Here is a 14647-nt window from a genome sequence, read left to right on the forward strand (position 1 = left end):
TATCACTATTTCACTTATCGTCAGGCTACAAATAAACTGGACTAAGTCAGACGTGCTACCCCTTGTGCCATGTTGTGATACACAGTTGATTAACTCGGGGTTCAGATGGTGTGCAGAAAATATTTTGTATTTCGGGATCTGGATTACTCCAAATATCACAGACTTGGTGCAGGTAATTTTTAAAGAAGAATTGCACATATTTCGGGGTTGATTTGGAAGGGTGGGGTTTACTACATCTGTCACTCTGAGGGAAAGGTGAATGCTCTGAAGATGTTTCAACCCCTAAGATCAACTATGTACTGTGCATGATTCCTTTGGATATAGACTCTAAATACTGGAATGAACTGGACAGGTTACTGCAAGCTTTCCCTTGGGATAAAAAAAAAACCTAGATTAAAATTATGGAAGTTGCAATTACCGTTGGCGAAGGGCGGTTTGGTAGTACCTAACTTTAGGGACTATAATTTCTATGGTTGCAATCCTTGATGCATCGCCGGATGAATGGGTGCTTGCTGAAACTAACTACAATGGACCTTTGACGCCGAGGACGATGCTGACCTCAGTGTCAAGGTCTGGCTGTGTGTAAAGGATCCTTGAATTGCTTGTATGAGAAATTCTTGGAGAAAATTGAATGAAATGTTAAGGATGAATGCATATAAAGATACTGGAGCTTCGGTATGGTTGAATTCCGCTTTTAAAATGGAGGGAAAGGTTGTTTTCTGGCCAGCATAAGGTGGATCGCTGATCGTTTTAAGAATGGGAAATGGATGACAGCTAGAGAAATACAGATGCAGTTTCATATTGTGAATTTCAGTGTCTCTGAGTATAGAAAACTCAGACACGCTATCAGAGATATTGATTTAGAGGTTAGGTTGAATCTAGATTTGTTCACAAGGAAGGCAATGGTGGGAGAAGGGCACATAGCTAGTCCAGTTTACAATTTGATTGTGGCAGAATATAAAGGCAACGACTCATTGAGAAAAGAGTGGAGTCGAAGGATTGGTTCTGACATTACAGTGGAGTTGTGGACACGAATTTGTGACAATGTTCGATTATGCTCACTAGGTCTAATAGAGATCAGGACAAATTAAGTTTTTGAACCGGATCTACTGGACCCGTGAGAGGCTGTGGAAGAGAGGTCTGTTGGAAAACTGACTGTTGGGCATGTGTTCATGTATTCCGGTACCCTTGAACATATGCTCTGGAATTGTAGAAAAATTAGAGGATTTTGGTTTGAAATAGGTGTGATTTTGTGAAAAGCTGCTAGCAGAGAAACTTGTGTTTGATTTTAAAACTCTGGTGCTGGGAGTGATAATCTTGGAAGCTCTTACTCAATGTCAGAAAAAGTGGTTGTTCATAGGTGCAACGATCGGTAAGAAAATAATCTTAAGTAATTGAAAGTCTGCTATTACCTTGAAAATAGATGTATGGATCTCGGACATGCACACCCTGGCAGAAATGGAGAGTATGGTACAGAAAAGTGTGGAAAAATGCGCTGTTTGAAAAGATCTGGGGGAAATGTATTTCGATGTACTAAACTTGATACATGTATGATGTGAACTTGGGGGTGTTGGGTTGGAGGGGCTTGGGCATTTGGGGGGGGGGTAGGAGTTGAAGTTGAAATTGAAAGAGTGATGTTAAATGAGTACTTCCTTACATGTGTGTGTATATAGTTTTGATGTCCATATGGTTTGATTGATCAGGATTGGTTAAATGATTTGCAATACTTCAGTATTTTTCTGTATTGTGTAAATCGAAAATAAAGTTAAAAAAAAAAATAGAAACCTCTGGGTATTAAGCGCGTTCTAAATAACCCATCTCATATCGTATCATGTACTCTATTGCTATCATACTAGGTCCAGGGACAATTCTGATAGAGTAAGTGCATAGAAGAAAGTAAGGGGAGGAGATAGGAAAAGGGAGAAGGGAAAGGAGGAGAGAACAGAGTTAGCAGTCAAAAGAGTGGAGAAGCAAGAGGGGAGAGTGAATACAATTGCAGAAGTCGGTAGTAGCACATAATGTTGCAAGCCAGGATACAAGATGAAGATGGGAACAGCATGATTCAGGGCCACCATGAGTACAAGATGCAAAAGAAGTTCAGCATGAGAGTTGAGAAAGGGTGACACACCATGAATGAATGAATGAAGTCCATAAAAGTCAAATCGAGCATTGGATTTTGTGTTTGTGAAGCTGTGTCTTCGGGTGGGCTGTGTCCTCCCACGTTTCTAATTATCTTACTGCTTACTGGAGACTATTTCGTGCCACCGGCGTGACGACCCATCTCTCGGGCTCCTTGTGTTCTTCACGCCACTGCTTATTTCCGTTGTAGTCCCCTCTGTATCATACCGGCTTGGCTACTTCTCCAAGACCCTCAAGTGGGTCACATCCTCTCACGGATCTCCTATGGCTGCTGCAGTCGGGCCCTCTTTGCTTATTTCCTAGGGTCACTGGATACTCCTCTTTCTGCGCTGCCAGTAAATATGTTCAATGCTGCCTGTGCACTTCGATGCCTACCACCTGTCTTATTACCATCAAATATCCAAGAGGCGCCAGCACACACTGTTCTTGCTACAGGAATGGCAGTACACCCGAATATCTGTTTAACCTGGCAGTGCTTGGGTGCACTACCCTTCTCCTCGTCCAGGTTGTGGGTGCTCTCCCTGCTCTCTGTGATGATATAGTTCCTAGGCCCCCTTGCAACTAAGAGCGGGCGTCCGGCGCACTCTAGGTGCTTAAGTGTCACAACTTCCCATGAAGACTCAGCACCCAACTAACCTTACAATAGGGCTTCATGTAGGTTAAAGTTATGTGCGCCACTGCACACCAAGGATGTTCTTTGTTATTTGTTCTGTGCGGTTTGCCACCTTCCTGTGTTTATACTCAGCTCGCCCCCAGCACGTATTTGCCTCACCCTCACGGGCGCTTTATAATCCTTTACTACATTCCTCAGTCAGCTGGATCTCCTTCAATTGTACATCAGCCGCTCGCGGCCGGCATTACACAAGCAGCCCACGCCGCCGACTGCAATTCATGTCTATAACAATGTCCTTCCCGAATGGCAGGGAGCCGCATAGGCATCGGCTGCCCGTCTACAATACAGGGCAGCTGTATCCATTATTTCGATCAGCTCCTCCGCCCAAGCTCCGTAGCGCTGCCTCGCTATACACACATAAAAGCAACAGTAGCAAGTCCAAAGGCGAGGCGTTGGGTATTCTGCAGCGGCTCACCGCTCATGCTCTGCCCTGCAGCTCAGCTTCCCTCGGTCTCCTCCAAGGCTGCGGGCACAATCCCTTTGTTGTCCGCCATCTTGGCGACAATGTTGCCACACGGCCGCTCACTTTTCTTTCTAATTTCTTCCGATTGCCGGGCTCATTACACTCGTCAGGAAAGATTATGACAGTACGTTATTTCTGACGCGCAATCCTTCGTTTCTGGAACCCCTGGGTCACTTTAAAGTGCTGTGTGTTAATTGCGGCAGAAATGTCAGTTTACACAAAAAATCGCAGCAAAAAGGCTGTGATTTTGCCGCCACAATCCATGTAAAGGATGCGGGGGACACCCCCGCTCACCTTAAATGGTGTAATGGGGTACACCTTTACCAGGTCAAACCACAGCTTTTTTGACGCAGTATGCATGTGGGAACCAGAGTGACCATATTTAATCATTGTTGTGTGTACTCCATCCTGGAGTTCACAAAGGGCTATGGTGTGCTCTGTTCCTGTATTTGTGTGTAAAATTGCCAGAGGGAGTTTGAATGTGGTGACCATCATTGGTTGGCTGGCCGCCAGAAGTTTGAATGGTGCATGTCGGTGTGATTGGAGTTTGGAGTTTGGAGTTCTAGCCAACCCTCCTCTTTAGGTTTTTCAGAACTTATTCTGGTGAGTTGTTCTAGTAAGCAAACTCAAACGTCCAGCCAGTTTGCACACAAGTTCAAGACCAAACTCGTTGATTGCATAGCTCAGGGGTCCCCAACCTTTTGTGCGCAATGAGCAAAATTGGCATATCAAATTAAATGGTGAGCAACATCCATTTTTTTATGTAACATATCGGCGCACAGTTGGCAGAAAAATGATTGCAACACAAATTAGAAATGGAGCAAAGTTAAAACTGCATATAGAACATTTCATTTGCAGTAGTTATCTAGACCACGTGTTAGTGTAGTCAAGGATATGTGCAAGGCCTTTAACTTCATTTGATGTTAAGTGGTTGTCTACAAGAAATATTGAGGGAATTGAGTGGTCAGTAGTACATTTTTAGACATATAGGACCAGTCCAGATCTTCAAAAATAGAGTAGGAGTAAACAAACATTACCAAGGGTTTCAGGTTCCCGAGCAAAATATTAGTGCAAATGTATGGACAGTAAAAATGGCCACAAATGGACCACTGATTTTTCAGGTCTACTGAGATTCCGCCTAGGATTTTATGGGATCTTTAATGGCAAATGGTGCATTCCTAAGCATGCAAGATCGGTATTACTGTTACACAGTCATTGATGACTGTCTTGTGGAGGTTTTTTGTCTCCAGGAATGTTATGAAATGGTACATTTCTTATTGATCAAAGAGTAAACACAATCCTCTTGAGTTTATTTTACAATGGCCAGGGTAGGCACCACGAAGAAGATATCTGACAGCCAGAGAGGCTGGTTGGCGATGCCTACGCTTGAAAAGGTGGCATTGGAAAGAATTACTAATTCACAAGAAATTAAGATATTCTCTTAAAACTGTTAACCAGTTTAGAGGCCACAAAGGAAAGCGTCAGTTTGTTTGAGTCTTTAGGAGAAACTATCCAGGGCAAAGCTATTGGCAAACCGTGCCCCCAAGTTCAGGAGTTCCAGTTTATAGAAAGGGATGCACCATGGTTCGATTTAATGAGGGGTGTGTACACTGCTGGTCAGATTTATAGTTTCAAAATGGCAAAAAGAATTGCCTTAAGCCAAAAAAAGAATTTGAGAAACAATGGGAGCTTTTTTGAAGGACACCAAATCATTTTATGTTTATTGCTGTTATTAAGACTGGCATTATGCCATCCCCTTAGATAAGTATTTCTTGGACCACCAGCCCCTCACGTTTATAGGCCAATTCCCTTACTGGACATTGGGGCTCATAACGAGTTTGGTGGCATCTGAATGATACTGTTACTGCCACTTGGTGCAGTGGTATCACTGCTAGATTCCAAATGGTGGTTTGGTGGTGTTAGTCCCCTATTATGGAGTCCGTAGAACTCCATAATGTGGTGTAATTTACATTTTAATGGAGTATGCGAGAAATCTGTGGATGCGGTCCCTTTTCCCCTATGGGAGAGACCATTCCCATGGGGCCAGGACGGTACGTACTGGGTACAATAGTTCCTCTGAGGGTGGTGCACAGGGAGAGGATCACATGGGAGAGGAAACCCCTCATGGGACTAAGAACGACACTACCCTGAGAACGCAGTATCCTCACCAATCACCAGACCCTAGACCCCCTCCACCCCCCTTCCTATAACCCAAAAAACAACCCCTTCCCTAATAGGCTCATGAGCTATAGGCGCCCTGCCATTTCCCTAGATAAGTACTGGGGCTATGAAGAGCACAACCGACCCAAGGGAGAGGAAGGGTAGAAATACTGAGACAAGGAAGAATGGGGAAGAGTTGAAAGATATGCTATTGACAACCACTGAGACAAAGAAGATGCATGGAGGAATGTAGAGTGTTCGCATAACCAACATTAGCATTCTGGACTACTTGAAATAAGTATTGGGATGAAAAGGAGGAGCAGAGGCATGAAGAGTTTTCCTAAGAACCACAATGAGCAGTCTAGTTGTTGCTGGCTGCTCATTGGCCAATGCAGAGTAGAAAATGAAGAGGGACTCGGGAGGAAGTTGTCTAATCCTCCATGAAGGAGCTGCAGGAGCCAGCATGGTGCAGGAAGGTTCAAGGAAGCACACCAGGATGCCAAGAGGGGAGCTGGAAGGACAAGGGCCAGTCCACAGTGGAAGGACCAGAAGATGAGCTGGAAGAGAGAAGCTCCTGATGTTCCTGCAGACAGGGAAGCGCAAAAGGGGAGCACTCAGACTGGCTGGTGGGAAACTAAGACGGTGTAGTCAGCATCTTAATAGCCACAGTACCTGGCAGGCATATGAGCCATGTCTGTCCCCCAACAAGAGAAACTTAAGGGTCTGGTACCCCCAAAAGAAAGCAACATGAGTCCTCTTCCTTGTGGCGGCACTTGTGAGGAAAGGGCTCCAAGCACCCAAACACAAAGAAGAGGTGTCTGGGACCCACTACACGAGAACCACACAAGTCATCTTCCTCGTGGTGTTACATGGGATAAGAGAGCTCCAATACCCTCACGCAAAGAAGGGAGGTTTGGGACCCACTACACGAGAAACCCACAAGTCCTCTTCCTCGTGGTGGTACTTGGGAGAAGAAGGCTCCCAGTTCCCGAACATAAAGAGGGGTCTGGGGGCCAATCCCATGAGAAGAAGGGAAACCACAGAGTAATTTACTAAGGACCATACTTGGCAGGGAAGTGAACTAAGTTGGCCCAAGCGGAAAGAGAGAGAAGCAGAGATCTGGGACCTACAGGAGAAGGAACCAGGACAAGGGAGTCATTGCCCCTGGTTGTTGCAAAGTTTGTGCAATGGACAAATATCTAAGAACTGTATGGAACTTTATTTTACATTTAAGAAATTTGGGTTTGGAACCTTTGTTACTTGGAACTCTTTGATTGGATCTACAACCTATTCTTCTGAATTAAGAAGACCTTTGGTTTTTTATAAGCTAGTCAATAGTGTGAGAGATGGAAATAGGCTTTGGACTTGTGACAGTGGACTATTTACTTTAGACAAGACATCCTGACATTTTCCTTAGTTTTTGTTGAGGAAGGGAAACCCTCTTAGCTTTAGGGAAATTGAGGCGTTTCCCAGTCCCCCACCATTTTACTTTCAATAAAAGTATATGTCAATCAACATGAGCCCACTGTGTCTGAGTCCTACTCCTACATTCCTACAGGTCACTATTGTTTTTTTTAAGTATTTTCCAACGTGATATGCAGACATCTCAGCATCAGTCCAATATACAAGATTACGAATTATACATTGTTTTCCAACACCAATAAATGTGACAAGCAGGGATGTCAGTTGGTCCCAATGTATTCCTTTTGGATGTCGATTCTAGTACTTCTCTTAGGAAAGTTAATCCACCCTCTGCCTGAAGGGTTCATTTTGAAGCATGTTTCCTTATGCAGAAGACACAGCTATTTTGGACTTGCCCCCTGCAGGTCTCCAACAGGGCCTGCTAAACACAAGTTACTATTTTGAGAATTACAGTTTGAAATGAAATATAATAAAAACTAAAATGATGGTATTCAGGCAAAGGATGAAACCTGTAGCTAGTTTTTAAATGAATGTAGAGATGAGGGGGCAGTCTCATTTTTATTTGAGCCTACGCTTCTGAAAGAGCTGTGCTTGCGTCAGTCATTTAAAGAAGATAGCTGAAAAGGCATCATTAGTGATTAAATGGCTTTTTACGTTGTAATTTCAAGTTTGCGGCATTCTGATTGGAGAAGTGACTGGAGGTATATAAGACAAATGTCTGATCCATGATTTTAAGGCTGCAAAATCTAGGGTGGTTAGAACTGTCATTTCCTGGAGGGGTTGCAAAATAAATTCCTGTGCCAAATAGCAGGTCTCCCCACAGATACACCTGCTAGTGTCTTGTGAGCTGAATTGGGGTGTTCAATTTGAAAGTGCCAAGCCAGTTAAGAATGTTCCTTATTTTTTAATAGCACATCTGGGATTTTCTGCTAATCAAAGTGAATTTCAGTGCAAGTGCGATTGAAGCCTCCCCTGGTGAAGAAAAATACTGTGGTTATGGGTGGTTGTAAGGCACTGTCCATTTGGATAGGGATGGGATATAACTGTATTTGGCGCCTTAAGTCACCTCAAAATAGCTCCAAAAGCAAGAGCTTGTCCGATGGAAAAAGAGTCAGATGACCAAAATATACATAGGCTGCCCACTTTAGCCTTATATACAGACTTACATACACCTATAAGATGGCAAGGAGAAATCTGTGAAATAAGATACCCAGAATGCAGGAGGCTGGTGGTAATGGTACGTTAAAATGTACCCACGCCTCAATAAATTAAGAAAGTGTGCAGGAGGAAGCACAAAGTGCGCTTTCAAAATAGGAGTCAAAGATTTGGTTCATTTTCTGTTAATTTGCTGTTGTTTCTCTGTTTTGCATAAGCGTGGACTACATCGGAGCTATGTTATATAAAATTAATTGTAATAATCAGGCTTTTATATATAGCAGGTTTGAATATGTTAAAGTTGCTTTTTATTTTGGGCTTGTTCTGTGTGAATTGTATGAAAAATATTAAACATGTTTTTAAATGTTGCTCACTTAATGGAGAAATATCATTAAATATTAATTAGTACTTCAGGTCATTACATGGTAGGCTTTAAAGATCACCTCATTGGGCCTTTGGAGGTTACCTCCTGAGAATTATATGGGAATGTTATGGCAAACGTGTTAAAGCTCCAGAAGGCTGTTGCATTGGTGAAAAATGATTAGGATTAAAAATAATAACTTTCTTAATTATTTGGAGCCGATTTTCTCTGCCCAAAAGAAATTTCACACAAGACTTAGTGGCAAACATTGGTCAGACCTTTGAACATTTGATGACCACTTCATAGAGGGGTGTGGTGGTGTTAACAAAGTATTTGAATCAATTAATTGGCTTGTTAGTTTAAACCTATTAACAATACCTTAATTGGATTGGAATATAGGGCAAATTAATTATGAAAAATGTGGCATGCATTTACCGTTTCTGCCCATCAACCATGTGCCATGGGCAGAGTATCAATCGATGACCATTTTTCTGCTAGGACACTATGTAATAATAAATAGAGGTGGCACCAAAATGAATATTGTCGATAAATATGCATGGTGGCAACAGACACAAACCTCACTTGTACAGAAAGTGTTCATGGACATTATTTAATAAAGGAAAGTTGGGTATGCATACCACCTCCTTGTCCATTGTGCTCATACTACCTGTACCAAGGAACAGAATATGCCACTTTTCTCCATGATACAAACATGGTTCAAATATTGTACTCATTAATACATTTGTCAGTTGGGCAAAGTAACTGGAGAGGACAGGGTTTTAGCAATGTCACTAGCATAACAAATAAGGGCATTTACTGAAAAATGATGTGCATGGCCGCACCAAACACAAATCTTGCATGTATAAAAATAAGCCAGCTGGAAACACAGCGGCTCATTGGCCAACATTCTTTCACAGTCCAGGACTCTGTCCTGACTACAGTGCTACTGAGGTCTCATCCATTCAGCACCTCCTTCTTGGCCTCCACATCATGGCCAAGAGCAACTGGCGAGCAACAATTTAGGGTGCCACGAGCAACATGTTGCTCCCGAGCTACACGTTGGGGATCCCTGGCATAGCTGAACAGCAGGTCTTCGACTTGGGAGTGGGTAGGCTTGCTGTGAAGAAAAGTCAATAAGCGCAAATAAACAGAGATCCACACGATTAAGTACAAAAATATGCGCTTTGTCAAACATAGGCAATCAGTATAATCTACACACTATTGGTAAGTAAAATCACTGTCTCGCGCACACACACACCACTTTGGTAGCACCAAAATGGGTTGCCTACAATGTATGCCTACAATTTAAGATAGCTTAGCTAATAAGCAATATACACTGGCAATGGCTAAATTTGCAGGGGTTTCACAAGCCTAACTAGGCTAGATGTCCATCCCTAGGTGTTTGTATCAAGCCAAGTTCTTGAGTCATTGGAGAAATGTTGAAAAGGTTCCTGCAGCTATGGAGGGGTAAACTAAGCCCCCAAACCCAAGATAACGACAAGGGAGTTCTGACCCAGGTCCTGCTGCCTTGAGTAAGGAAACAAGGCTTAATTAACTACAAAATCTGACTCTAGACGGAAGGTGTACTGGGGATTCAGTTGAAGTCAATGGAGGAACTTGAAATAATGCCTTTTGCTCACAGGAGATCTAGAGAACCCCCCCTGCCCCCCCCCAACACTTAACCTCCCAAAATATTGTTCTTGCTCAATGTCTCCCTACCTTGGTGCCAAGTTAATCATGGTGATCCATGGTTTGTGCAAAATATTTTGTTTTGTATGATTTGCATGATTTAAGGCATCTGGGTAATGTTGAAATTGTATAGTACATGGAGACTGAAAAATATTTTCCTCCTGCTCTTAAGTGAACAATTTTGGATCGTCGGCTTTGGAACAATGACCAACCTGTAAATGTTTAAAGATGCCCATTTACACAAGTGACCACAAAAACGAATTGCCATTGTTCACTGTTAACTCCACTTATTGCTTTTGTTCTTCTTGCAGAGCGCTTTGATCACCATTGCCCATGGGTTGGGAACTGCGTTGGAAAGAGAAATTACCGCTACTTCTACCTCTTCATCTTATCCCTTTCCTTCCTCACCATATACATATTTTCCTTCAACATAGTCTACATTGCCTTGAGTAAGTTCTGCATTTCTGTGATCTCTAGAGCAAGCCAAGGATTCTCCTATGTCTTGTCCTGTTTTCTCAATGTCCGAGTGATTTGTTATTATGGGACTGGGCCTGGCACATTTTTCCCAGTAAAGGTATTTTTACATCAAATGTGAAGTGAGGCATGTGCATGGCCTTCACATTCCCTGACTCTGCATACTTGTGTTCAGCTCTTGGCTTCACCCACTAGTCCTATTCTGTATGCCAAGTTCACTGGCCTCGCACTTTTGTAAGGTTTTTCGATTGTATTTTTTTATGACTGCTCGTTCGTTTAGTCAGTTGGTCCCTGTGTATACATAATTCAGTGTGGTTTTTTTTTGTTTGTTGTTTTGGTTGTTGTCTTTTAAGAAAATTGCAAAGTCATGGGGTCTGGCCTGGATTCACATGCGCATGAATATTCCCCATCCTCAGGCCGGGAATCCTCGGTTAAAGAAAAAAGTTTCACTTTCACTTACAAACTGTATTTCTCCTCTAACCAATCACTGAGCTCTGGGCCCTACTGCCCCCAACCAATGACTTCCCTCTCCCTAAGCCCCTTGTTACGCTCACCTGATATCCCCGGGGGCATCTGGAAAGCTCTTGAGGTCTGGAACCCTGGATAAGTAGTTTCCCAACATGGAAATAATGAATCTGCAATACAGGAGGGAGGATTTGTAATAACTGTTTTTGTGGGTGAATCGCCCACCTCCCTCAAACCGATCCCCCTCCCACTGAGTCTTTCTCAGCTTATTTTCGAGTATGATGACCTATCCGTCCTGCGTTTCTTGTACAGAGGCGCTTAGGGGTTTGTGGGCGCCCCGACCGAGTAATTTCACTGGTGCAGTGCGCCTTTCTTCGGGTCCAGGCCTGCTGTGACCCCAAGTCTGCTGTAGACGGGTAGGTTTGATGTTTTATCAGTCTTTGTCTGCTCTTAAATGGTGGTTTGCAGAAGTTTCATTAATGTCTTTATTTCCTTCTTTACAGGTGTGAAAGTCTTTTGGTGCTGGCGTGCCGGGTGGAGAAGCACGCTTTAGGTAAGAAAAAGCGCGAAGCGCAGTGTTCTTTTATTGTCTATTTAAAGCTCCTCACAGGCCACTGTGGAGCTACGAGAGGACTATGAAACCTGGGCCCAGGAATCCGTTAAGGTAAGTAATGCCTAGAGCGCAGTGCGTTTGTTAAATGTTGAAAGCAAACCTGAATATTTCTCCCTTTCCCTTGCAGGATGCTGCTGTGGTGTTCTGGATGGAAGCGCAACGTAGCGCGACGGAATTCAGGTAAGAATAATGAAATTCAATATTCTGAAACCGCGCGCATTTTAATATTATTACCTTTCTTATTTCAGGTTGAGATGTTCGAGCGGAGGCTGCGACAGCGGATTTAGGAATTCCTCCAGCTAGTACTCACAGGTGAGTGATGTTGATGCTTTTCTTCTCTCTTTATTTCCACAGGTTGCGGTCTTCCAGTGAGGGATGGTTGGGATGCTGGATTGTGTACTCCCAGGTAAGACAGAGTAATCTTGTTCTTGCAGGGCTGCAGGGAGCTGCTGAAGACCAGAAGCTAAACGCGGTGAGCGTCACGCTGCTAGATGCAGAATAACGCGAAGCGTGTTCTGCTGTTTGGGTGTGGTTTAAATAGCCCAGGTAAAGTAATTCCAGGACTAACCACACCCAAAGCACTAGACATCATGGCTTGGTTCTAAAGAACTGAGCTATGCAGTGTCCTCCATGTTGGATTTAAAATTCCCATGTTTATAATTGAAAGCAAACCTGTTCTCCAGCATGGGGTCTGGCATGGATTCACATGCTCATGAATATTCCCCGTCGTCAGGCTGGGAATCCTCGGTAAAGAAAAAACCAGTATGTTTCGTTTCTGATCTGTCTTTCGTAGTAATAACCAATCACTGGTCTCTGCGTCATACTGACCACAGCCAATGACTGCCCTCTACCTAAGCACCGCCTCTGGCAGCCATCTTCAGATTTTTACCGCACGTTCATGTGTTGGGATCCTCGCAAGAGGGCGGATGCCCTGGAGATCCTACAGGAAGGTGAGGTGGCGTCGGACCACGCCATCACTATTGCGATTCGGGTGTTCCCCCGCCCAAGAAAAGAAGGATTCACCCTCCACCTCCTTTTCAGCCGTCGCGACCCGTCCAGCCCTCCTCCCCGTCCACCCGAGGGGATGATACGGGGACTGACACGGCAGCGACGGGTACGGACGACGAGGTATACGACGAGGATCTGCCGTCGTCACCTCCCACCAGGGCTTCTCCGCCCGACGAGATTGGATCGTTCCACTCCATGATCGCCAGGGCATCCGAGCTTTTCCAACTCTGCCCTGAGGAGAAGAAAAAGGAAGGATTCCTTTATCAACGGCGCGAGGCCAAGAGGAAGACGGTCCTCGCGGTGCCTCTACTGGACGACATTTGGGATGAGGGCCTCGCCCTCCTCAAGAACCCTTCCACGACGCCAGCTAGACGGACATCGCCGACACTGGGTTTCGCCAGTTGGGCAACGGCGTGTGCCTTAGGCGGCGTGGATGGCTAGAGACCGGTACGAGAAGAAGTACCGGGTCCCGGACGCGGCCCATCTGTGGCTCCGGGCGCAGCCTACCCCAGACTCCGTCGTCTCCGCGGCGGCCAGGAAGAAAGCGGGGGGTGCGGCCTCCACATCGACTTCCCCACCGGACGGCGAGGGAAAGAAATTGGACGCTATGGGACGCAGGGTCATCTCGTCTGCAGCGACGACGATTAAAGCGGCCAACACCTTGGCTATCGTGGCCCGCTACGACAGGGAGCTATGGTACAAACTGGCTCCCCTGCTGGACTTCCTACCGGAGTCGGGCCCCCGCCGAAGCACCCCGGCGGGAGGCCGGCTGGCGAGCTTCGTCAGCGTGTGGGAGTCCATCTCCACCGACCGTTGGGTGCTGGACGCCTTAGCCCGGGGCCACGCGCTCGAGTTTCAAAGAAGGTGCCCGCGCGTCCCCCCCGTGGCCAGGAAAGAGCTTCACGTCCCTCAGCTTCTCCTGGAGGTAAAGGCGATGCTCAGGAAGGGCGCCATCGAACTCGTCCCAAAGAGGCTTTGGGGCTCCGGAGTTTACTCGATACTTCCTCGTGAAGAAGAAGACGGGAGGATGGCGCCCCATCCTAGACCTGCGACGTCTGAACAAGTTCATCAAGGTGCAGAAGTTCCGGATGGTCACCCTCCAGCACGTCCTGGGTCAGCTGGAGGAAGGAGACTTCCTGTCGTCGTTGGATTTGGAGGATGCCTACTTCCATATTCCTATCCTAAAGGGGCACCGAAAATTCCTCAGGTTTGTGGTCCAAGGGCGTCACTACCAGTTCAAAGCCCTCCCCTTCGGACTACAGTCGGCACCCAGGGTATTCACCAAGTGCCTCGCACCGGTGGCGGCGCAGCTGCGCCGCGAGGGGATCCACGTCTACCCCTACCTGGACGACTGGCTCATCCGAGCCAAGACGAGGGAGCTCGCCGTGGAGCACACGGCAAGGACCGTCCAACTTCTCACGGACCTGGGATTCTCCGTGAACTACGCCAAGTCCCACCTGGTACCCGCGCAAAACGCACTGTTTCTGGGAGCGAAGCTCGACACAGTGTCCCTTCTGGCCTCCCCGTCGGAGGAAAGGACCAGGTCCATCCTGGGCAAGGTACAGCGGATGTTGGTTTCCGACGCAGCCAAAGTGAGGTTCATCAAGTCCCTCCTCGGAATGATGTCTTCTTGCATCTACCTCATTCCCATGTGCAGGCTCCGGATGCGCCTGTTGCAGGAGTTCCTGGACGCGCGCTGGATCCAAGCGACGGGCGGCTTCGAGGAGAGGATCACACTCGACGAGAGTTTCCGCCGAGCGGTCCGGTGGTGGGGCACCCGCGCTCATCTGACAGCGGGCATGGACTTCCAGACCCCAGACCACCAGGAGACAGTGACCACGGATGCCTCCCTGGAAGGGTGGGGAGCGCACACCGAAAATCTGCACGCGAGAGGCCTTTGGCTACCGACGGAGAAGTCCCTCCATATCAACGTCCTGGAGCTCCGTGCAGTGTTCTGGGCCCTCAGGTCCTTCCTTCCGTCCCTCAAGGGCAAGGTGGTGAGGATCTTCACCGACAACACCACCA

At 46.0% G+C, this 14647-nt stretch overlaps 1 protein-coding gene across 2 annotated transcripts in view; it reads left to right on the plus strand.

The window, feature by feature from the left end:
• ZDHHC9 (zinc finger DHHC-type palmitoyltransferase 9) overlaps nt 1-14647 on the plus strand; it is a 377235-nt gene that overhangs the window by 253907 nt on the left and 108681 nt on the right. For both annotated transcript variants that reach the window (XM_069612973.1, XM_069612972.1), the window contains exon 5: nt 10374-10511. In XM_069612973.1, coding sequence (XP_069469074.1) covers nt 10374-10511 — 138 coding nt within the window. The remainder of the gene's footprint in view (nt 1-10373; nt 10512-14647) is intronic.

This window comes from Ambystoma mexicanum, chromosome 5p (assembly GCF_040938575.1).
Source record: "Ambystoma mexicanum isolate Mex_15411 chromosome 5p, UKY_AmexF1_1, whole genome shotgun sequence".
Taxonomy (NCBI): Eukaryota; Metazoa; Chordata; class Amphibia; order Caudata; family Ambystomatidae; genus Ambystoma; species Ambystoma mexicanum.